Source organism: Malaclemys terrapin, chromosome 17 (assembly GCF_027887155.1).
Source record: "Malaclemys terrapin pileata isolate rMalTer1 chromosome 17, rMalTer1.hap1, whole genome shotgun sequence".
Taxonomy (NCBI): Eukaryota; Metazoa; Chordata; order Testudines; family Emydidae; genus Malaclemys; species Malaclemys terrapin.
The window spans coordinates 17,576,652-17,601,005 of record NC_071521.1 but is presented as its reverse complement, the minus strand read 5'-3'; the positions used below and the strand labels follow the sequence as shown (position 1 = coordinate 17,601,005).

The 24,354-nt window shown below is 45.3% G+C and overlaps 1 protein-coding gene across 9 annotated transcripts in view; it reads right to left on the bottom strand.

Moving 5' to 3' along the window:
- TNC (tenascin C) overlaps positions 1 to 24,354 on the bottom strand; it is a 95,661-nt gene that overhangs the window by 58,336 nt on the left and 12,971 nt on the right. For all 9 annotated transcript variants that reach the window (XM_054007133.1, XM_054007134.1, XM_054007135.1 and 6 more), the window contains exon 2: positions 90 to 693. In XM_054007133.1, coding sequence (XP_053863108.1) covers positions 90 to 552 — 463 coding nt within the window. In that variant the 5' untranslated portion in view covers positions 553 to 693. The remainder of the gene's footprint in view (positions 1 to 89; positions 694 to 24,354) is intronic.

Sequence of the window (24,354 nt, the reverse complement as noted above, 5' to 3'; positions counted from 1 at the left end):
ATTTCCCCCTGTTTCTCAACCAGCTCTAATATGTATTTGCAGCCAGGACCCAGACTCTGCTATGCAGCCGCTTCGCCCGTCCATCTTACCTTCTGCTGTTAGGCCGCTGGGGCAGCAGCCAGCGCTGCTGGAGCACTGCTCTCGTAGAGAGGATACCAGCCCCTCCAGCTCCTCCAGTCTGCTCAGCAGATCCTTGATGTCAGGAGCAGCCGCACAGCCACAAGCCCGGCGGGGGATGTTGATGCGATGTGTGAAGACAATCTGGTTCCCCTCATTCACCGTGTGCTCCTGGTAGGTCTTGCTCGGCTCAACCTGGGACTTCAGGTCCGTGTCCTCATTAGCTGAGTCCAAGTCCACCGAGCAGAGGGAGCCCATGGGTACGTTAATGTTGTAGACGTGGTTAAAGACCACAGACTGGTTATCCTCTGGCAAGGTCACGTTTAACCCGGTCTCCCGCTTCTGCCGGATAATTCTCTTGATGAGCCCACCGTTGACATGGTGGTGTAGCAAAGCTATGATGGCGCAGGTCAAAACCTGCATGGGAAGCCCCATGGTGATATTCGGCTCCTTTGGGACACTGTTGGTTCCTCAATGCCGTTTTGCTTTCACAGTCCGGAGAAGAATTCGGAGAGCCAGCTCAAACGAAATTGGATTTCTCTTCCCTTCTTGATGTACTTTCCCCCTATAACAACACTGAAAGTTGCATAGAATGAGTTACCACCGTACCTCCCGATTAAAGCTCCACAATACTGAAAGCACAGTGGCCTCAAAGAGTTCAGGAACACCACTGCTGACATCAAGACCCAGTCAGCTTCAAATCACGGAGCTTGCATTTAAACAACAACCCAATCCATCCCCTTCCATCCAAGGCCCCAGTGCCTTTGCAAATGAGTCCCCGTTTTCCAAGTGAACATGCCGAGACACAGAGAGTTGAAGTGATTCACAGGGCCAAGAATGGAACCCAAAACTGCTGAGTCCCATATTGGACAAAAATGCTACCCGACGGTGCACACGTGTAAATCCCATTGCTGACAATGGGCACTGTGCATGTGCACCTGAGGTAAGAGAATCTGCCCCCCTGAAAGGAGTATTGTGAGGAGTAAGTTTGGGAGCTATTACTGAAGGATACTTGGATTTTATAAGGGTAAGAAGCAGAACTAGTCAAAACACAAAAATCAAGATGATTTCCTTTAAAAACAAATGGAAATGCTACATTTTGATGTCATTCTAATAAGAAACTAACCTTCCCTCCCTCCTCTCACCCAGCAACCAAGTGGTCCAAGCCTAACAAGCATCAGGCCACTTGGGACCTAAAGGGCGTGTCATCCAGCATGTCACAACCACTAAGCCAATTTCAACAGTTTCCCTTTATTTACAACTGACTTGGGGGGTGGAAAGGGGATCAATGTAAAGACTTATTGTGTTTCTTATATAGAAACCCCCCTCCCCCACCAAAGGAATTTGCTTACGGCAGTGAAGTAAATGTGTACTCAGAAGAAGAGTCAAGCGTATGGACTTTGATCTCTTCTTCACAGCCACACTGATTTACATCTGCTAAGGATCCAGCCCATTGCATTGACTGGGAGAAATAGATATTAGTTCAAGTGTAGCAGGTATATTGCACTGTGTTGAGCTACATCAATCTTTCTGAAGGGTAGGACACCAGACAGGTGTGCTGGGGAATAAGGATGGTAACAGGGAGAAAGAAAGAAAACAAAACCCCTTTGATACACCTGAGCCCTTCAAGAGAAAGACAAAGCTTCACATTGACACAGGTGTGAACAGGTCTTTTCAGCAACAGGTGACTCCTTTCACCAGGCACCATTTTCCAATGTCTGATCTTTCATCAGCTATCCATAAAGTACCTACTTTTAGCCACAGCCACCTGGCTGGGCCAGAACAGCCCTTCTTGCATGTCATTTTTTTTTTAATTTGGAAAAAAAATGTTGAAGTGAATTTCAAGTGGGCTGAACTGGAGAGCAGATAAAAAAAACAACAACCTGCCCCCTTCCCCCCCAATCTTCTTCCATTCAGAATTAGCCCTTCTTCCCTCAGGCCAACATACTCAAGGAGGCTTCTAGGCATGCAATCACTCCCTAATAAATACCTTAATTTTTATGTTGCTTTCTACTCCCAGAAAAAGTCTTGTTAAATGGATAGATCAGTTGTTGGCTTCTGACTGGATGTGGCCTCTCTTTCTTTGTGTTGGTAATTGCTCAAACATCAGTAAAGACTCTGATACCCAAGGTTCTGATGGCAATAGATATCAGCTGGGTAACCAGCTTTCATGGCCCTTTGCCTCCCATAGTGTAGAGATCAATTTTGTTTCCCCATGCAATTCCACCCGCTTTTATAACAGGAGGACAAGAATACCCCAGCCTCCTTTATCCAGGCCCATTTTCTGCATAGAGAAAGCAGAGCTCCCACAGAGTGAGCGTTATATCTTTTTTATTAGGAAATAAATCAGAACCAGACAAGGTGCAACCGCATCTTGCTCTCTGTCTAGTAAACCATTCAGCTTTGAATCATTCTCCAGCACTTTCCCTGTTTGTTCAAAAGTGTTTAAACCCAGTTCTGTGCCGGAAAAAGTCACCAGGTTAATAATAATAGAGGTGGTCCTGAGCCAGACTCTCCCAATGGTTGGTGAAGTTCAGATCCAGATCTGCATCTCAATTTGTGACCTAAGCCCATCCGTAAATGGGGCTCTGAGTCATGGAAGTATCCCTACTCAGGATAGTACTTAGAAACAGGCTTACTTCATACCTGTGCTTGAATTCCAGTGAAGTCAGGATTTAAGTAGGTGCTTAAGTCCTTTCCTGACTTACACGGCAGTTCCCACTTGAGAATCTCAAAGTGTCTTACAAATGATGAAGCTGAGTTCCCAGGCACGCTATATATTTTACCTCGAGACCTTGATTGTCTCACAAGTTACCTGTAGGTGTTTGGAGTTTCTTGGGAGATGTCAATGTCAGACATTAGCCATGTCTTACCCAGTGTATAAGCAAAATTATTGTCCAAATTGACAACAAGCTACTGATGGACAAAAACCTAGCTACATTTAGGAACTGGCTGGTGAAAGGATCAACAACAGAGTGAAGGCTGGGATATAGAAAGGGGTCTTAGGCATGTTGATCTACAACCTTTCCTGATGTCTTCTGACTAACCTTCAGCTCGCTAGAATGAAGATGACATTATAGGGATATAATATTGACCGTGCGTATTGCTCATTAGTTTAGAACACGCATGGGGGCAAGTAGATGGACATAAGTAACTGGGTTATTAAGCTTGCTGTGATTAGAGCTGAAATCGAGCCTTTAGTAAAATTACTCCCACAAGGCCTCAAACTAATATAACAGGCCCCTAATCACAGCAAATAACCCAGTTCCTTATGTTCCTCTACTTGCTCCCATGCATGTTCCAAACTAGTAAACAATACTCACCGGGCAATATTATACCCCTATAAGGTCATCCTAATTCTAGTGTTTAAGGTTAGTCAGAAGACATCTGAAAAGTTAGGCATACAGCTCCTAACAGATTTCAAAAGGTTTGAGCACCTAACTCCCTTAGGCCTCTTGCAAAATCCCAGCCTAAAGGAATATGGATTCAGTCCAATGCCCATTGACCTCAATGGGAGTTGAATATGGCTCTGTGACCGTATTAATTGTGTCTTTGGAATGTGGCTGAAAACTGTAAAACCTATTTCCTTAGTGGGTCACTGTCACTCCACCTCTGAAGAGTTGCAAGATCATATGTAGATTTATTGGAGGTGTGTCAGACCCAATCAGTTAAGCCTCCCAGCTGGAGGATGACACTGGAAGACGTCATCCCTACTGACATCTTTTTGACATTCTTTGGGGGTGGTCTGGAAGAAGCACTCCACTCTGCCTGAGTCGTAGCGGTTGTGCTTTGAAGCAGAGTGCAGGATTCCAGTGTATCTTGGCTGATTCAGATCAGGTGTTTCTTGTCTGATCTGACAAGGATCTGGCTTGGGGAGCCCAGTTCCCCACTTGGATCTGAGATCTTTCCTAATCTACCAGGCAACTTCCATACACTGCTTCATCAATTATCTATTTTTTGGCTGGAACAACAAAGGCAAGACTCTTCCCTGCAACTCCCACCCTTCAAGCATGTTTACCCAACAGTTCTAGCCATTAGTGACCACCCACGAGCAGACATTTAAAAAGGGAAAGATGTAAGACATGGCAACCTGCAGCATTTGGTCTTTGTTTGCCCCCCTCAATCCCTCCTATGATATTTCTTGTTGCTATGGAAGTCAGCATCCAAAAGTTACAGACATGTAATCCAATGTAGATATCTCCTAAATATTCTCTCTATAGACCTCAAGGGTTGAGATGTTTTAATGTACGGCAGGTTATAAAGCTTGCAAGAGTTTGCAAAAGAGGGTCCAGATGCAACAGCCCTTATTCATCAAGTGCTCAATCCTGCCCTAATGCCGACAAAAAAAACTCAACAATTAGGGACAAAGAGGCCTGTGGCACCTTATAGACTAACAGACGTATTGGAGCATAAGCTTTCGTGGGTGAATACGTCTGACGAAGTGGGTATTCACCCACGAAAGCTTATGCTCCAATGTGTCTGTTAGTCTATAAGGTGCCACAGGACTCTTTGTTGCTTTTTACAGATCCAGACTAACACGGCTACCCCTCTGATACTTGACAATGATTAGGTAGCTGGTGGGTTGACCCCATTGTTTCTTTATGCTCCCTCATCTGTCTTTCTGTCTCCACTTGCTGTCTCCGCTTGAGGAGGTCTACTCGAGTTGCAGTTACACCTGGTGACTGCAGTGTAGCCGTACCCTGAATCTTATGAGTACAGGTTGGCAATCAAGCCCTTGATCTAGCAGAACCACCTGTTAGAAATATTCGAAGTGTATTATTTTTGTCACTTGTTAGTTTAGCTATAGACACAGTACATCTGGGGGGAAAAAAAAAAAAACAACCACCACCAGGAATGCAGTTTGCATTTTTACATGTTTTTATTAAAGATAATAATTAGGCTTCTTAGCTAAAATGTAATGAAATACGACAAACATTTTGTTTCTGATTGGGAAAATAATCCCATCTGGATTGCAGGGTTATTTTTCTTTTCCCTTGCTTTCCATTCTTCACTAGTCTGTGTACTTTGCTGCAGACTTCATTCAGCTAACATATAGTATAATCATGAAAAATAGCCACCACAATACAAAATGCATTCTAGGCATAATTCTCTTTTGTGGTCTACACTGTGGGCTAGACTAATGGCTACTAATGTCTACAGTTGTTCTGCATACAGAAATCCCATTGATGTAACTGAGGATTTCTTCAGGGAACAAATGTGACGTGTAAGGACCAGGATTTGAGCCTAAAACAATTGCTTGGGGAGAGGGAAAGGGAAGAAAAATATATGGTATAGGGAATACAAGGCAGAATATTATCTAACCAGACCATCTTCTTAGAGACATGCTCTTTAGGGTTAGGTATGAATAAACCTGAACCAGTAATTCAGCCTCTGGTTAGGATGGATATACCTGTTTAGAGATCTTGGAATAGCTTGACAAACAGGCATTGGCTTATAGCGCCCAGCCTGAGTCAAAGACTAATGTCAGATAAACACACACTGGGACTGATTCTCCTCTGACACTGTGTTACTCTACTGACTTCAGTGCTCAATCCAGCCCATTGCTCGCAAAGCTGACAACACTGCTTCACTGATCAAAGCCATTCTCTTTACTTCATACTGAGTCAGATTTTCCTGGCCTGGGGTCAAATTTCCAAAACCACCTAAGTGACTTAGAGACTAATTCTCATTGACTTAAATTCCTAAGCCGAAGGAGCTTTGGAAAATGTTACTCCTAATGTCCATGACCGGCAAGTAAGCCACCAGGATTGAGGATGCGGGAGGAGTTAAAACACAATCCTCTATTTCAGACGCTCTCTACTGGTAGGCTGAAGATATTGCATAAAGATTTAACAATAGAGTTGCCGTGGCAGTAGCATTGTGCAGAAGATGGTAGAGAGTCACTGCAGACCGTTTTGTTTTTCAAGGAAGCCCTAAGATTAAGTGCGACAGTAACCGGACCCAGAAGTTACAACAGCTAAGCTATAGTCTCAACATCACACTGTTAGAGCCTTGGACATATGCTTAAGGAATTAAGTGAATTGCAGCCAGGCATTCAGAATACAGAGCAGAGGCCATGACCAGAGTCCTCGTTTTTAACTGAGGCAGAGGGAACACTAAAGCAACTATTAACACGCTACTGGACCAGCTGAGGCAATGAAGCACTGTAGAGGCAGCAGAGTTAGCCGCTGGTGGAGGATGAAGAAGCCTGCATCAGTTTCAAACTAACCCTTCTGGATGACTCAGAATTACTATTGATAGGGTTCAGAAGGAAATAAGTATACTTCTCATGAAAGAATAGCTTGTCGACATTTGATGATTATGAGAAAAGAAATGGGGGAAATTTCTAAAGAAACATTCCATAAAATATTGATTGCCATCAATGAATAATAAATAATAATAATAATATGATGGAAGGGAGATGGACTCTCCATAACACCAAGAAAAATCACACTTTTCTTTTACATAGCAGCACCTTACCTCTGAGGATCTCAAAACATCGTATTTTTTGGTTGTTGAAAACTGATTTTTTTTCACTTTTTTAACATATAAAACCTACTTTTTTAAAGAGAAAATGGAAAACCATATTTACAGTGATTGCAGAACCCAGGAGTCCTGACTCCCAGTGTCTGCTAAGGAAACGCAATCTATTAATATTTTCCAAAAAATAAATTTGTTGGAAACTACCAGGTGTGAAGAGAACTGTATGGTCTCATAGCTCGTAATTCTAGCGTATCTTTCAGTTCATTTTGTAAATTCAGAAGGAGCAGCAGGACCATCAGATGATGTCTGGACACATGGCGATATAAATAGGCAAACAACAACATTGTGTGGTTTTAATCAAGGCAGATTGCGGTGGTGAGGCAAATCTCTCTGCGGCGCCTGTACTGAAGAAGGCAAAACCTGAGACGATTTCTTCAGACACCTGCTGCATGTCACAATATGGAAATTAAATTCAGAGATGTGCACACGCACATTTAGATCTTAAGTATCAGAGGGGTAGCCGTTCAGATGCAAGAAGAAGAGGTGAGGTTCTGACCCACGAAAGCTTATGCTCCCAGTACTTCTGTTAGTCTCAAAGGTGCCACAGGACCCTCTGTTGACATTTAGATCTGTGCAGACACTTTCACCATCCCGAGAGGATGGGAACAAATAGTGTCAACGTATTTTATATTTTGCACGTTTTGTTAAAATCTAGAGTGAAAATATTGGGCTAGATCCTCAGATGGCCTACAGCTGGTTACACATATTCTGTGGCACCCACTGGCCTAGGAAGCATAAAATGGTGCACTTTGTACTCGGCTAACCACTGACTCCATAGCAGCCCTGTGAGGGTTATCAGGACTCAGGGCTTCTCAAACTTGCACCAGGGGCTAATTTGGCCCCCAGTTACCCCAAGGATTGGGGTGCACAGAAATGGCCAGCTGCCCCTGTTTTGTGGCGTCCTTGTCTCTCTGTCTCTTTCCACCAAACAGGCACAGAAGACTCATACTAGGAATTGCCTCACGCTGGGATATTTTCCCTTTGGGGACTTGAGGAAATGGTAAAGCTCGGGCACTTTCTAATGCGGTGCGAGTGACCTCATTCCCAAGGATTAGCAACTGAAAAGAGGCTGCCAGGGTGGATTTTCAGAAGGAAGAGCTTCAAAAGCATAAACCCATCTAAAGGAAATCTGCTAATACCACCGCTGTGCCAGGGCCCTTGAACTTGCATCATCTTCTCGAGCACAGCTAGGCCAGGGAGTAGAGGATTTTGAAACGTTTTAAAGGAAGTAAGATGCTGTGGGGATTGAGGCTTTTGAAGCCGCCGGGCAACAAGTGAACAGTTCTGAGCTAATCACATCTCCTCGCTGCTGCTGTACATTCGAGCCTAGAAAAATGCTGTCTCTTTCCATCTGAGATGCCAAACGGGCAAAGCACCCAGTGGGAAACTCTCCATGCAAAACAGACTAAATGAAATCACTCCAGGGAGCTTAAATGACCATTTGTAACAACAGCCCTTGACTGTCTCTATGCTGCTGCCTCCCAAGAGCACGAGGGGACCATCAATGCAAAATCATTGCATCTTTTCCTTTGGCTGACATCTGACTTGTTCTGAAGGGGAAGGGTTTTAAGAAGGATGACTCAAGCCACTTCAGAAAGTCTTAGGGTATGTCTTCACTACTGGCCGGATAGGCAGGCAGTGATTGATCCAGTGGGGATCGATTTATCGTGTCTAGTCTAGATGCAATAAATTGATCCCCGAGCGCTCTCCTGTCGACTCCTGTACTCCAGCTCGGCGAGAGGCACAGGCAGAGTCGACTCACCGTAGTGAAGATCTAAGTATGTCAACTTCAGCTCCGACACCCTGTGCCCAGCTCCCGCCCCGACCCCAGCCCCTGCCTGCCCCAGCCCGACTCCCTGTGCCCGGCTCCCCCCACCCTGAACCTGGCCCCTGCCTGCCCCAGCCCAACGCGCTGGGCCCGGCTCTGGCAGGCTCCTCACCCTGGGTGCAGTGGGGCCCGCTCCAGCCCTCGCAGCAGGCTCGCACCGTGCGGTTCCACACCACGGGCCTCTTGTCCGGTGGCCTGGCGGGCAGGGGAGAGACACGGTCAGAGACGTGGCGGGGCACAGAGATGGATGAGGGGACAGAGAGGGGTGGAGGCACAGACATGGGGGGCACAGAGAGGGGATGGGGACACAGGGAGGGGGCACAGACATGGGTTTGGGGGCACAGAGAGGGCAGGGGCAGAGAGAAGAGATGGGGGGCAGAGAAAGGAGATGGGGGCACAAACATGGGGTGGGGGCACAGAGAGGGTGGGGGCACAGAGAAGAGACGGGGGGCACAGAGAGGGGGTGGGGGCACAGACATGGGAAAGGGGCACAGAGAAGAGACGGGATCACAGAGATGCTGCGGGAGTCTCTAAACCACAGGATTTGGGGACTTCAACAGCAGAGTCAAGGGAAAGGGTTGGGACGGCTTTGTGGCCTGCATCATGCGGGAGGTCAGACTAGATGATCATAATGGTCCCTTCTGACCTTAAAGTCTATGAGTCTATGAGCTACGTTATTCATGTAGCTGAAGTTGCGTAACTTGTAGATCAGGCCTTAGTGAGTTATGGACCATAAGGATGTAGTGAAACGGTGTGCAGTCATGTATTCCACATAGCTCAGCCCCCAGCAGCTCCCAACGTTCTCACTGGGAATCTCTGGCTGCTGAGTTCTTTTCAACTTTCCCTTACGGTACTTGTTGACTATCGGTCTCGTGCCGGTATTTAGCCTTAGATGGAGTTTACCACCAGCTTTGGGCTGCATTCCCAAGCAACCCGACTCCAAGACCACCCAGACCCGGCGCGCCGGGGGCTGCTACCGGCCTCACACCGTCCACAGGCTGAACCTCTTCACGGTTTCACGCCCTCTTGAACTCAAGAGGGCGTGAAACCGTTAAGAGGTACAACCCGTGGACGGTGTGAGGCTGGTAGCGGCCCCTGGCGCGCTGGGTCTGCCTGCTGAGCTATATAGAATATCCAGTAATTAGTCCTTCTACCCTATGGAAAACTCTTACACTGGGTTGAATTTCCAGAATCCAGAGAGGAAAAAGGGAAAGCAACAGTGTGAGAGATCGGTCTGTGATGTTACACCTCATATTCTTATCATAGAAATATGGTTATGATATGAATATGGCCTAAGACATATTTTACAACTGTGTGTGTATTTGGAGGAGACACACCAGACAACGGGCCATTACAGCCTTGATGAGCCACTAGGAGGGAACAATAAAACTGTGAAGATACTAATCTCTCTCCTTCATCAAAGGCATCCTGGGACATAGCTTTGACACTACCAGGTCAGGTGGTCCTGTCACCTGATACAAAATACCATCTTGGACACTGCTGGTACTTTTCCTCTGTAGGGGGATGGGGATCAAACAAAGGATTCCCGCCTTAGGTAAATCCTTTTAAGGGCTGGGGAGGGAGTTGATCTGGACTCTCCTCCATTGCCTACCCAAGAAGAAGGACTGCTGAAAGTACCTGAAGGGACAAAGAAACAAACCTGAAGGGAAAGGCAAGGGTGAGTCCAGACTGAGACAGGGGTCCAGTCTGTAAGAAAAAATAACTGGAACTCTAAGCTACTGAAACTCTGCAACTTACCTAAAATAACATTTAGGGTAAGAAATTACTTCTTGAAACCACTCTGTTTAAGATCTTAAGCTTAGTATGTGTGTTTTGTCGTATTTATTCAGTAATCTGCTTTGTTCTGCTTGCTGTCCCTTAAAATCTGCCTTTTATCGTTAAATAAATCTGTTTTGTTTATTATCAAACTCAGTTTGTGCAATTTCTAATAGGGGGGAGAAGTGGTGCATATCTCTCTTCACATTGAGGGAGAGGGCAAATTTTTATGAGCTTGCGCTGTGCAGATCTTTGTATACAGCACAAGACAGTATTATTTAGGGTTTATCCCCCAAAAGGGGTGTGACTGAGTGCTGGGTGAATCCTCTCACACAGAGCTGACTTCAGTCTGTGTCTGCCGTTGGGTGTGGCCCTACCTGTGTGTCTGTGTGTGCTGCAAGAGGCCAGAGAGCCTAATTCAGCAAAAGCGGGAGAGGGAAGCCAGGCTGGTGGAGCAGAAGGGGCTCTGTGAAACCCCAGGACATCAGGTAGCACCTTAAAGGGGGACAACCCATCACAAGGTCCATCAATGGCTATTAGCCACGATGAGCAGGGATGGTGGCCGTAGTCTCTGTTTGCCAGAAGCTGGGAATGCGCAACAGGGAATGGATCACTTGAGGATTATCTGTTCTGTTTATTCTCTCTGAAGCACCTGACATTGGTTACTGTTGGAAGACAGGATACTGGGCTAGATGGACCTTTGGTCTGACCCAGTATGGCCGTTCTTATGTTCTTAACCTATATTTAATCCAGGGTAGTTCTTTGTTTTCCTTTCCTCAACTGGACCACACAAAAAGCTTTGGTTTTCCACTGCCTACAACCTGCTGGGCCTAGTTCTTTAGATCAAGCAATAGACACATGCTTTGGATCTAGAAAGTTTGAGTTCTTCTCTAGAGAAGTATTTGGTCCACTATTTGCAAATAAAAGAGAGAGAAACCTGAATGGAAATCCCAGATCCAAAGAATCCAAGATTACAGATCCAGATTCAATAGCCCCCTTCCTTCTAATGGACAGAAAGCGAAAGGCCAGATCTGAAGCTCTCAAAACTCAGCTCCAAATGTATAGGTTGAATCCATCTCTAGAAATTCAGTGTAAGAAATACATTTGCTGAATGGTTCTTACTTTGAAGAGAAATCCATACGGAATGAAAAAGAGGGCGAGAACACCCTCCAGTTTTCTGCTTATCAGAACACCACATCAGGCACTGTCACATTGAAATACAGGCAGCAGTCAGTTGGGAGGATATTACATTTTCCCAGTTTAGGCAAGTCACGTCATGTACCATTATGTTATCAAGTGTCATCTTGGATTAAGCCCCAAATCAGCCAACACTCTCTCAGATGTGGTGACCCATTTGTGGGGTAAGGAGTCAAAAAGCATTGCCGTACGAGGTGATTTTCATGAAGTGGCACACAACGGATCCAGCTGCATCAGACAGGATGCAAGAAAAGCTTGGCCTTGCATCTTCCTGGTTACACAAGCAAGTATGACGTGCTAAGTCCAAGAAACATAGCTCTCAGCTTGCCCCAGGCACTAACATGGGACAAAGACACAGGAACATGAAGAAAGCAGTTGGGAAAAAAATAAGAATGGATGAAAAATTCATTCATTTAACTAAAGGGATGGAGGGCTGAAACTGCAAGGGTATGTGGGCCCTTAATTCCTGTTATTATTACTAGAATATTTCAATGATGCCCAGAGACCCCATGGGAGAGACACTTCCCTGTTCCAAAGAGCTTGCCGTCACAATGGACAAGGAAAGTATTCGCAAAAAGAAGAACAGGAGTACTTGTGGCACCTTAGAGACTAACAAATTTATTAGAGCATAAGCTTTCGTGGACTACAGCCCACTTCTTCGGATGCATAAGTGGGCTGTAGTCCACGAAAGCTTATGCTCTAATAAATTTGTTAGTCTCTAAGGTGCCACAAGTACTCCTGTTCTTCTTTTTGCGGATACAGACTAACACGGCTGTTACTCTGAAAGGAAAGTATTATTACTCCCATTTGAAAGATGGAAAACTGAGGCACACAGAGGCCTAGGGCAAGTCTACACTGCCCTGCAGTTTGGACTCTGGGGGTGTGCACCAAAGAGCTGTGCTGTATCTCCCCAGTGTGGATGCTGCAGGTATAAACTTAAAGGTCCTGAGTTCGCACCGATATAGTCCTCTACAAACAGGACTATTAGTGTGAACTCGGGACATTTAAGTTTTTGCCCACAGCATCCACATGGAGGAGTTAGAGCGCAGCTCTTAGATGCACGCTGCAGTTCACATCCCGGTAGTAACTCCAAACTGCGGGGCAGTGTAGAAATGCCCTAAGTGAATTACCCAAGGCAATATAAGTCTCTGACAAAGCTGGAAATAGACCCAGGTGTCTTCAGTCTTACTCCAGTACATTAAAACACAAGATCACCCTTTCTGTCTTGCATCTGAGGTCTCAGCCTCCTACCAGCGGCACTCAGAACCTCTTAGTAGCAAGCCAAAGTTCTATACCCTCATTTTCATGTTCCTGCCTTTACAGCTTAAATAGCTCTTATTTGAAGGACAAATTGAGGCTTTTGTTTGATGTGGATAAATGTCTACAATGAAGGGCTTTGGCTATATCCTGCAGTCATCTGTGTTTCATCTCACTTTGGCACAGCTGTTACTGACCCACATGGTCACGTTTACCAAGGTCCTCCTTAACGACTCCCAGATCTTGTCCGTTTTCCATGGACAGAATGGAAAATGATTTGCACCCTCACGTTGGGATTAATTTTTGTGCAGCAAAGGAAGGGGTTTTATGTGCAAAAATGCATGCACCATAAACGGTGGTGGTGAAATTATGGAATCCCCATTCCTTCCAAAATGACTTTGAGGACCTCCTATGTTGGCAGAGTTTCTCAACCACCAGTCCCTGGGCCGGCACTGGTCCCAGAGATCTCCCTGACACAGTTTAGGAAAGCAGCAACCCTGCCCCAGTATCAAAAATGTTGAGAAACACTGTGCTAGTGCACTTAAGATAAACAAAGGAAGCTGGGGGGGGGGGGGGGGGAAGGGGTCTATAAATAGGCCCTGGTGTTTATGTTTATTGCTCCCAGAGTCCAAACACAGCCTGCAGGTCAGAGAGTAGCAATATAATAGTAGCAAACAAACTCTTTTTTGACCCATCAACTGCCTGGGGTCTTGTTCTAAGCGCAGCTCAGCTGGACCTGAGGATTAAGCTCCTAAACTCCAAGCACTGGATAATATTTGTCCTTCCTCGCACTGGGCTGTATTTATTCTCCCAGCCCTCCACCACTGGATTCTATTCATCTACCTCTACTAACGCAAAAGGCACAGAAGGCTTTAAGCACACAGCACCGGTTTCCTATGGGAGTTGAGCAGTTAGCTGCTCTTTCTGCAGCTAAAAATCTCCCCCCATTTATCAGCTTGGGTTTTTACACTTTATCTCATTTGGTAGCCACTGGCTTTGGAAAAATCATTCCTCTCACTTATGCTTGTTCTTGTTCTACCAATCACTTTTTTTTTCATATAGGTCTCGGCCCTTTTCTTTTCCCTTGAGCAATTTCTTGCGATTTCAACAAGGGAATAGCTGTACAGTTTCTGCTCTACAGCTCCTACTGTGTATCATCCTGGAATTAAACCATTAAGATTAATATTCGCCTCCAGCCCTCCCATCTTGGATGAAAAGCAGCATGCGGAGAAAATTTTGCCAAGGGTGTTTTGGAAGGAGTTTAAATTAATTGCTTTGTGTACAATTTTGAATTTAGAAGAGTCTTGTGTTACAAAGGCATCAGCATGACATTACCATGAAGGGAAAGAAAAAACTAAAGCCAGCATCCGTAAACAATGTGAAAGAAACTGTAGTAAATTCTGAGTGATAAAGCACACCCGGATCTCCCCCGGGAGACCAAATCTACTGTGGTACAACAGCAATTTCTAAAACTAGAATCTATTATTGCATTCTAAGCCACTGTTTTCAGGAGGTTTGTACTCTCAACTATAGAAACGCATCCTAGGCTTACCCTTGTCATTCAAGATCCCAGACAGAGAACATATGTTTCCAAATTAAACATTCGGTTTGGAATTTTTTCAATAGAGGCAGTTTGTGGATTAGACATGGTTTTTTTTCCAACATCAACAGCACAGAAATCATATTCAAATCTATAAAATATTAGATTTGATGAGCAATTGCTTGCAACTTAAATAGAAAATAAAGCTAACTGGCCAAGATACAGTTGGGAAAAAATGACAGCAGAAAATGTGCAATAAATAGATTTCATAAAGGCTTTTAGTGCATGCTTCTTTGGGACTCCATGACTTCTGATGGGCATCCCAAGTAAATTCAGTCTGACATCTTAGCAGTCCATCAATTTCAATGAATTCAGAGGAAGGTTGGGTTTTGGGGATAAGGCACTAAACTGGGACTCAGGAAATGTGGGTTACTTCCCGATTTCTGGCATATCCTTGGGCAAGTCAGTTAGGCTGGGATTTTCAAAGGAGCTTACAGGAGTTAGGCACCCAAATCCCATTGAAAATGAAGTAGAGTCGGTTGCCAAACTTCCTAGTACCCTCTGAAATGTTCAATCTCCATGGCTCAGTTCCCGGTCTGCACAATACGAATGAAGCTGTTTGGGTCAGGGACTGTCTCTTACTGTACGTATGTACAGCCCCTAGCACAATTGGACCTTGATCTTAATTGAGAAGCCACTAGCAGGGCTGGCTCTAACTTTTTTGCCGCCCCAAGCAAAAAAAAAAAAGAGTGCCACCCCGCCGAAACACCCCCCTGAGCGCCGCGCTGCCGAAACACCCCCCCGAGCGCCGTGCTGCCCCGCCGAAACACCCCCCCCCGAGCACCACGCCGCTGAAACACCCCCCCCGAGCGCCGCCGAAACAAAAACAACAGTAAAAAACCTCGAGCACCGCTCCACCGAACCAAAAACAAAAACAACAAACAAACCCTGAGTGCCACCCACCATCGCAAGATTGGCCACCCCTTACAAGGTGCCGCCCCAAGCACGTGCTTGGTCGGCTGGTGCCTGGAGCCGACCCTGGCCACTAGGTGCTACTGTAATACAAAGTAAACTAACAATGTGCCTTGGAGTTACTACAGGTAGTGACAAAAGGGTTGTTCATATTTAGGATACGCCATCTAAATAGGTAGCTAATACAGAAGACAAGAACAGTGGTGCAGAGGGCAGATGAAATGTCTTTGGAAAATATAGACTCTGATAGTTCTTTCAACACTGAAATTGACTACCACAATGGTTAGGATTGCTGGGTATAAGATACTCTTGTTAAAGCCTTGCCTGTGTAATTATTTATAGAATAGGCTGGAATGCTTCCTTTGGAGCCATTCCAGAATCTGGACGCTCTTGGAGGAAATTAAACAACAGATCTGTGTTTAACATTATTAAATTGAGATTAGCGTAGCAGTAGGGCTTCATGCTGCCATGTGGGAGATCTTGGTTTGAATACTATTCTGCATCCACCACAATGCCCCCAGTGCCAGAATATTGGAGGGACACAGATCTACTCCACAAAGAGTGGGGGATGCTGAGAGGGGTTTCCTTCCCCTTTCCAACAGCTCTGGCTGACTGAGGAGTAGCATTCTGCCAGCATGAACACCAGAAAGAATCCATACGGAGTCTGTAGTTTGCCGGATATTAATCCTTGCCTGTCCTTTGCAGCCTTAAGGATAGCAGCTGTCATGTGGCGTCCAGAGCATGAGGGAATCCAGACTCCGTATGGGTGATAATCCATGGTCTGTGAACGTGCTTATATATGAAAACCCCAAGAGCAGCAGCACTGTCTCCCCTTCATAGTTCAAATCATCTGAACTATGACGGCCTTTGCTCTTTGACACAGACTGTAGAATTCCGGCCCGTCTGGACTCATCCATCAGGAATTGTCTCTGATCCTGAGAGGACTGAATTTGGGGAGCTAAGTTTCCTAATTAAATCTCAGGTCTTTCTTGCCTGCTCTTGCCCAGGTGAGCACAGAATAGAGAGGATACATGCAAGGAGACACTTGCTGGGCACACTCCCAATCCTTGCGATCAGGGAGCACAAGGAACATTCTTGTCTCGTGCCTATAGCAGCCCTAGTTTCCTCAGAGCTGGGGAAAGGAGAGAGAGGGTGGATACTGTGACCCCCAGCCCCAATTTGCACCAGCCAGCAGATGAAGTGGAATGGATGTCGCACTCTTCCAAAGGATGTACACCTACTGCCCAGCTGGAGTCCATCAGACATAGCCTCTTGGAGTGGCAGCTGGCTTGTGTGACTCTGCAGTGCCCCCTATGGAGGACTGTTGTTTAAAGCTACACTTTAGCCCCTAAGGTTTTTGGAACTCACCTTCCCCCTAAAAGAAATTCACAGGCATGTCTTGATTTGTTGTAACTTATCAACTCACACGATCACTGAAACCAATAGGAAAGTTGACAGAGCAGGGACCTGCAGAGTCCTTTATCGCAACAACGTGCATTAGCTGCCCAATGCAACATCCATCAAAGGCTTCCATTGAGTTGATCGGGCCCAGGAGAAGAGCTTTAGATGTATCCTTGAATCTCCAGCCTGCTCTTGGCTTGCATCAGACCCATAAGATTGTTTTGCATCTAATGTTTATATTAAGAAGCATCCGACCTGGCATTATGTAACAGTTATGTTTAGTAATGGGGCACAATGCAGATGGCTAAACGCAGAAATGAGCAAGCTTCTAATAACTTCTCTCTGATGCCACTGGAATTAAAGACAATTAATTAAGCTCTGGATAAATAGAGATAATCCTTAACGGACATGCCTCCATAATTCAGAATTAGCTCATGACTTTGTGTTTGATCTGTCATGTAATGCATTGTTAATGGTGTATAATTAGAGCGAAATAAATGATGTGTTTCAGTCTGTGTTACTTCATTAACAGGAGATGGCGGATCCATTGCTTTCCAGTGTAGAGACTGGCTTACCCCAAATATGCCTCCAGCTCGCAACACGGTGGGCTGCTGCCACGCCACTTCATTGTGCAGTTTCTGTCTAAGCACTGAGGTATGTTCAATTACTGTAAAAGCCCTTTGTCCCTATTCTTAATGACACACTTGTACAGTCAAGGTTCTATGGACTTTCTAGCCTTGTACAGTCAAGGTTCTAGCCTAGCAGGTTGGTGCTCCATACCTCTCTCACTCATGCCTAAGTCTCAAGCAAAATCTGGATCCTCATACCCAGCGGCTGGGATTTGCAAAGCCCCTGGGCCATTCAAATACTCTGTTAGCATCCAAATCCCCTAGGCTGCGCCTTCCAAAAAATCTCAGCCACATTGTACAAGAGCCAGGGGACACTAGTGCTGACAGCAGCCCATGTAGGCAGTCAGGCGGGACCCTGGCTTCTCTTCTCTCCCTGTGCGTGTGGGAGGAGCACATGCTGCACCCTGGTAAAAGGATAGCTGCTGCTGCTGTGTGCACTCCCCCAAGAATCCACAGAGGCACTGAGCCTGAGGTTTCAATATTCCAAGCACCCACGACAACCAACAAAGTCAAGGCCTAACGTGCTCTAGGAACTGCCGCTGGTCCTCAGCCCCTCCAGCGAGGGCAGTGGCTGTAAGCGAAGGTCCATCGAGAAGCCTGTGAATGCGTGGCAGGGAATCTAACTAGGGAGATCTGCCTTGTGTTTTGCATGTCCATACATGTTTAATCTCAGCACGCTGGGAAGACATTGGTAAAGCTTTTTCCCTGCTGGGGAGGATTGGGGAGAGAGGGGATGAATGAGTTTCCTTGCAAAGCAAGCCTACCATTAATTTTAGGTGAGCAACCAAGTCTGAGTTCATGTAATCAAGTAATCCTGTCGATGAGGTCATGTGCTCCTCTGAAGGGGCTTCTTTGTGCCTCCGCGCTAGTTAGCAACGCTTTGTCTGTTATCAAGCATTTGATTCCACTCACAAAAGCAGGGTCTTTTTAAAAAGTCTCAGGAAGAAGCGAATAAATACATTGGCTTTTCTTTGGCGTTGTTTTATTCAACGTAGGCAAAGAGCAATCGGCCGGGAAAGGGAACACAAGAAAGGGTTGCATTGTTCACAGACGATCAGCAATGCTCAAAATCCTAATCTATTTTAGGGGTTTCTATCGTGCCCATCACTGCAGCAGATCATGATACACATTTATAGAGCACATTCCAGCCTGAAGGATCTGCCCTTTCCGAATTGTACATACTTTACAGGAGTCATTCCACACCACCACTGAAATGAGGTCACCTCGGGGTTGGACACGGCATTCCGTCTGCACTCGCGGAATCCGAATTCAAACTAAGGATTTGGGGGTTTTTTGAGGTAGATCCAGGGCTGGTGCAACCCATTAGGTGACCTAAGGCGCTAACATTTGGGGGGCGGCGACCACGGCGGTCAGATCTTCGGCCACGCCGGTCGTCGTCCTCATTTCAGAGGCAGGACCTTCCGCCGTCTCTGTCGGGGGCGGCATTTCGGGGGCGGGACCTTCCGCCGCGTCTGTCGGGGGCGGCATTTCGGGGGCGGGACCTTCTGCCACCTAGGGCGGCAAAAAAGCTGGCGGCGCTCCTGGGTAGATCAACTGCAATTTGCCCAATTTGTACTTTGACCTGCACACTAAGGTTAACGCCTCTCCTCTTGGATTGGAATGAGAACTGGGTGAATAAAGGATTTTTCAGTTCTGAAGTCAAAAAATATTGTTTTTGAAAATGAATATTTCCAAACATTTCAGCAAATTGGAAAAAAAATTAAAAAGGTTTGGCTCAAATGAAATATTCAATTCCAAGCATTTAAAATATTTTTGGAATTTTTAAAACAACAATCAAAGGAACTTTTGAAATAAAAAGTCATTTTTAAAACCAAAAACATCGGAATGATTTGAAATTTTCAGCACTGTTTGGTTTTCCCTAAGCAATTTGGCAAAAGCAGCACAAATTTGAAAAATGTTTTGGTGTTGCCAAATCTGAATCCCCGCCCCCCCAATTTTTTCATAAAAAATCTGTACCCTGCTGTAATTGAAACACTGTGACATCCATCTCAGATGGCTTTTTCAGCAGCACTTTCACACCAGGCTGGGAACGTGGCTCATTAAGAGGGAAGAGAGAACCATACTGAATTGCTATCAGCACTTCCTACAACATGTAGCTTTTCCTCCAAGGAGTAATGTCTAAGTCTTTACTCAGGTCCAGCCGTGCTTAGCTAATGAGGTCTAACAGCATCAGAGTCCCAAGCAGTGCAGAAAGTAGTTGTTTTACTATATTTTTCTTAAAAGGATTCAGGACAAAGACGCAGGGAAATTGTAAAACACCTGCTGTTAAACAGCTGTGCCTAGTAGAATTGTACCACTTCCCATCAGTAATTTGCTGTTACTCTTGGTCTTTATTAGAAAAACAGAGTTCACTTGCCTAGCTGCTGTATTAATTTATGGGTTTTTCCTGTCCTCATCACTGTGGTATCAGAGCACCTCATTAGGAAGTGAATAGCTTACCAGGAGCTCCATGTAAAACTAGTGCCTGGCGGTGATCAATCTACTACAGAGTTATAGACACCACGTGATCTCTCCGTGTCACTTCGCTGTCACCATACTGTGCTATTGTACTTTGCCATTACCACTTGTCTTATTTGAGGGAAAGGCCCAGCTCAATCATAACGGAGCACTGACAGATTCAAAACAGTGTTGTCAAGCCACAATTTTATTGTCTCTCTCATAACATCCGGAGTTCTCTCAGAGCCCCAGCTCCTGGAGCCATGTGGTTATGTGGACATCTCAGCTTTCATGTAAACAGAAACGGAAGTTCCAACCCTCATGGCTATAGAAGAAAAGCTTAAAAACATGAATACCAGTGGCTCAAAAGCCAGAAGACAAAAAAACTACTTTAAAAAAAATTCTCCTGATTTAAGCCAATCTCACGATTGGGGGACTGGAGGGGCCAGGGGAAGGAGGGAGAGACAACTTGCGATTTTTGAATGCTAGGGGTTTGACAGTACTGAAATCGGTTCAGAAGATGTAATCCAGTAAGGGGAGAGGATGAAGGAATCACCAAGAGTTCCTAGGTAGGAGATGGTCCATCCACCACAGAGAAGTTCAAGGTATCAGTCCTTATCTTCAAGATGCTCAATAGCCAGAGTCCAGCATATCTAATGCACCAAGATAAAGACCAGGGTGGACAGCTCTGCTCCTCTGGTACAGTGGAACTCTCTGCTATACGGGTAAAGCTCATGGTGTGGAGAAAGCGAAGAGGGAATAATGATTTACTCCTTCACATAACACAAGAACCAGGGATCACCCCCCCCCCCCAAATTAATAGGCAACATGCTTAAAATAAACATAAGGAAGTACTTCTTCACACAACACAGTCAACCTGTGGAATTTATTGCCAGGGGATGTTGTGAAGGCCAAAATTATAGATGGGTTCAAAAAAGAATTAGATACATTCATGGAGGATAGGTCCGTCAATAGCTATTAGCCAAGGTGGTCAGGGATGCAACCCCATATTCTGGGTGTCCCTAAACCTCCAACTGCCAGAAGCTGGGGTTGGACAACAGGGGATGGATCACTCGATATTGCCCTGTTCTGTTCATTCCCTCAGAAACCTCTGACACCAGCCACCGGCAGAAGGCAGAATACTGGGTTAGATAGACCATTGGTCTAAGTATGGCTGGTCTTATGTTCATCTCTGCAGGAGATTGAGCTTTCCTGGTGGCTGGTTCAAGACTATGGAACGAACTCGCCCAGGAAGTGCCATCACAAATCTCACCACCTTCCTCTCCAAATGCAAGGTACACTTCTTCAACCTGTGTTCTCTGACAAATACGGAGCAGTGTAGACATTTAACGCACACACACACACACACCCCTTCCAAAACACAACACTACATTGCACAGAATTTTCTCCAAGGGGAAAGGAGAAGAGAGATTAACCACATTTGATACATTACTTGTGCTGTTTAATGCACTTTGAGCAGTGCAGGGGGTAACATTCAAGTGCTTTAGTGATTTAAGAGCCTAAGGTCATTTTCAAAAGCAACCTACAGCCAGATTTTCAAAGGTATTTAGGCACCAAGAGATGCAGATAGGTGCTTAGTAGGCTTTTCAAAAGTGCAGGGAAACTAACATCTATATTTAGAGGCTTCAGAAAATTCCACTAGGCAACTATCTGCATCTCTAGGTGCCTAAAGACCTTTAAGAATCTGGCCCTAGATCTGAAGAGCGTTCTTTCTCGCTCTCTCTCTCTCTCTCCAGTTGGCTCATTGTCTAGTCCCAATTCTGATTCTCATCACTCTTTGGAGCACCAGTTCCTATGGTACCAAGGCAAGTTTGCCCATTTGGCAATAAACCATCATGATGACTGGTACATAAACTGTGCGTGTGTGTGTTTGGCGGGAAGTGTTTTTGGTACTAGATCTGAAGCAAGCAGTGTGAAATGCTTGAAGGAGGGGTCCCGTGTACCAAGATGTCTAGATTCTAATTTCATTGCATTGGTTTGGAGTGTTAAAAATGTCACTCTCTTTTCTTACCAAATGCTTTGGGCCAGCTGGTGAAAATCAGCACAGTCCCGCTGATTTCAGCTGAGCGTCAGCGACTTACCCTAGCTGAGAATCCGTCCCTTTTTTAACAACCGCCGCCCGCCCCCACAAAACCTCCCCCCGATTTCTATAGGAGGCAAAATATGGACTAGATCCTCCACTGGTATAAATGGGCTTAGCTCCGGTGAAGTCAATGGGACGATGCTGATTTATTCCCAATGAAGGGATGGCCCCGATTGTTTCAACGGCTTGCTGCTCCTTGCCGGCTTACGTTTTATAAACCAGGACATTAAAATGCAGCTGCAATAAAAAATAGAAATTTTGCAAATCAGGGATTACGTCCAAACTGACAACACAGAGCCATGGATCTTTGTTTGAACTCTGAGTGGAGCATTAAGAATGAATGTTTTTTGGAGTGGTTTTTTTTTTTCCCTAATATCTTAAATGGAATTTACAACATCAGCCTATATTCCGGAGTGGTTTGTGTTCTGTTAAACAGGCTACGTGTGTAGGGGAGAAAATATCCTCCACACTTGACCATATGGTGTCCATATATCTACTGTGACACATGGACTAGAGTGCAGGACAGGGAGAGAGATTCAGCTCACTTCTGCTCTACAGTGGATTTAGGGCTTTGCAATGTACTAGAAACAGTTCTTTCTCCCAGCTCCTCTTCCAACGTTAGAGGATGAAACACTTCAACTCATCAGGCTAGGCAATCTGTTGCAAACGGTTTAGAACAGTAAAATGCAAGGGAAATTGGAGTTGAACTGACAAGTAGTGCAGCTGAAGCAAAACGGTAAGGCTGGAGTTAGGGTTAGGTTGCGGGGTGATGTAGAGACCCATTATGGCATTGTAAAGCTAAAACATGAACTGAACTCACAGGTGGATTGAGTTATCCAGTTTCAGACAAGCTCCCCCTGGTCAATAGTCTAGATGAGAGCTTCCCAACCAGGGCTGCCCAGAGGACTCAGGGGGCCTGGGGCAAAGCAATTTTGGGGGCCCCTTCCATAAAAAAAAGTTGCAATACTATAGAATACTATATATCGCCCGGGGCCTGGGACAAATTGCTCCCCCACTTACCCCCCCGGGCAGCCCTGTTCCCAACTAGAGGCCTGCTCAACCGTAACCAGAGAAATAAAGCTGGCTTAATATGCTGGATGGCTGGAATCCCCAGACAACCATTTAATGTCAGCAGGGTCTGCAGGAAACATTTATAAGCCCTGGTTTAGTAGCAGCGTGATCTAGTGGTTAGAACAGGGGATTGGGATTCAGGATTCCTGGCTTCTATACTATTGTCTCTCATAGCACTGTGCCTCAGTTTGTGCATTTACAAATTCTCAAAGGGGAAACGTGGCTTAATGAATGAATGTTTTTAAAGTGCACTGACAACCTCAGATGAAAGGCACTGAAGAATCCCCAAGCTCACAGTTAGATACAATATTCAGGAGCGCCACAGCCATGCCAGTAAACAAACACATTAGAATAATTGGAGTCTGAGTTTGCTGATAGGGAAACTTCTTTTATTGCCCTGTGCTAGCTATAGACTGGGTTATCTTTTGCATCAGGGAAGAAGTCCTCATGAGAAAATGAATGGACAGAGCACCATGAAGCTGCCTGGATTTAGAATTTCTGGTGGAACAATACTAGATTGAAGACTTCGTTTGGAGCCAACATGTGGTCAGCAGATTAGCAAAACAAGATGAACGTATGGAAATAAGCGATAATGCTAACAAAACCCTACAGCCTTTGGGGACAATTTGTAGCTGGAATAAAATCCAAACTTTGTATTTGGAGCTAATATTTTATATTTACCCAGTGCCTTTGATCTCAAAGAATCCCCAAGTCTTTACGAGCTGAACATAAGAATAACTTCATATGCATGTGCACACACACACACGCAAAATGCACCCTCACTGGTGAAACACATCAACTGTTTAACAGCATCACTGTTGTGTAGTGATGTCATACACTGTTAAACAGCTGACATATTTCATGCTTTAGGACAGAAGTGAAGAACAGAACATTCAGTTGAAACTGCAGAGGGATTTTCATCCGAGCCGTGACAGACAATCTGGATGTTTTAGGGGACAGAATAGGATCAGAGCGAGTAATATTACCGATAGATGGAAAATTGGGAGAAAGCAATGGGGAAGCTAACCCCATCTTTCTCTTGCAACCCAATTCTCACTGCCTCAAAAGAGGCACAGGCTAGCAGGAAATCCAGTCCGTGCACGAAGCTGGTTTTTGCAGAGAGCTTGGTTATTTGAGCATAATTTTCTGGAAACAGGAATTCGCAAAAGAGAAACAAAACAAGCAGGTCAGTGGGGGACTTTCGAGCTACATTCAGAATCCCGGCAGGGTGCAAAGCACTCAGCCAAGTAGAGCAATTTGCTACAAACTTGAGAGAAATAAAATAAAAAGAGGGGTCTATGCATCTGCTAACTACCACCTCCCCACACGCCCCTCCCAAAACTGCAAAGCAATCTCCATTCTTACTGTAGTTTCCAGGGCTGGAATTAAAAATGCCTCTGGCAGATACAACACAGACAAAGAATATAGATTAGAAACAGCAGTATACATCAGCAATGTGAAC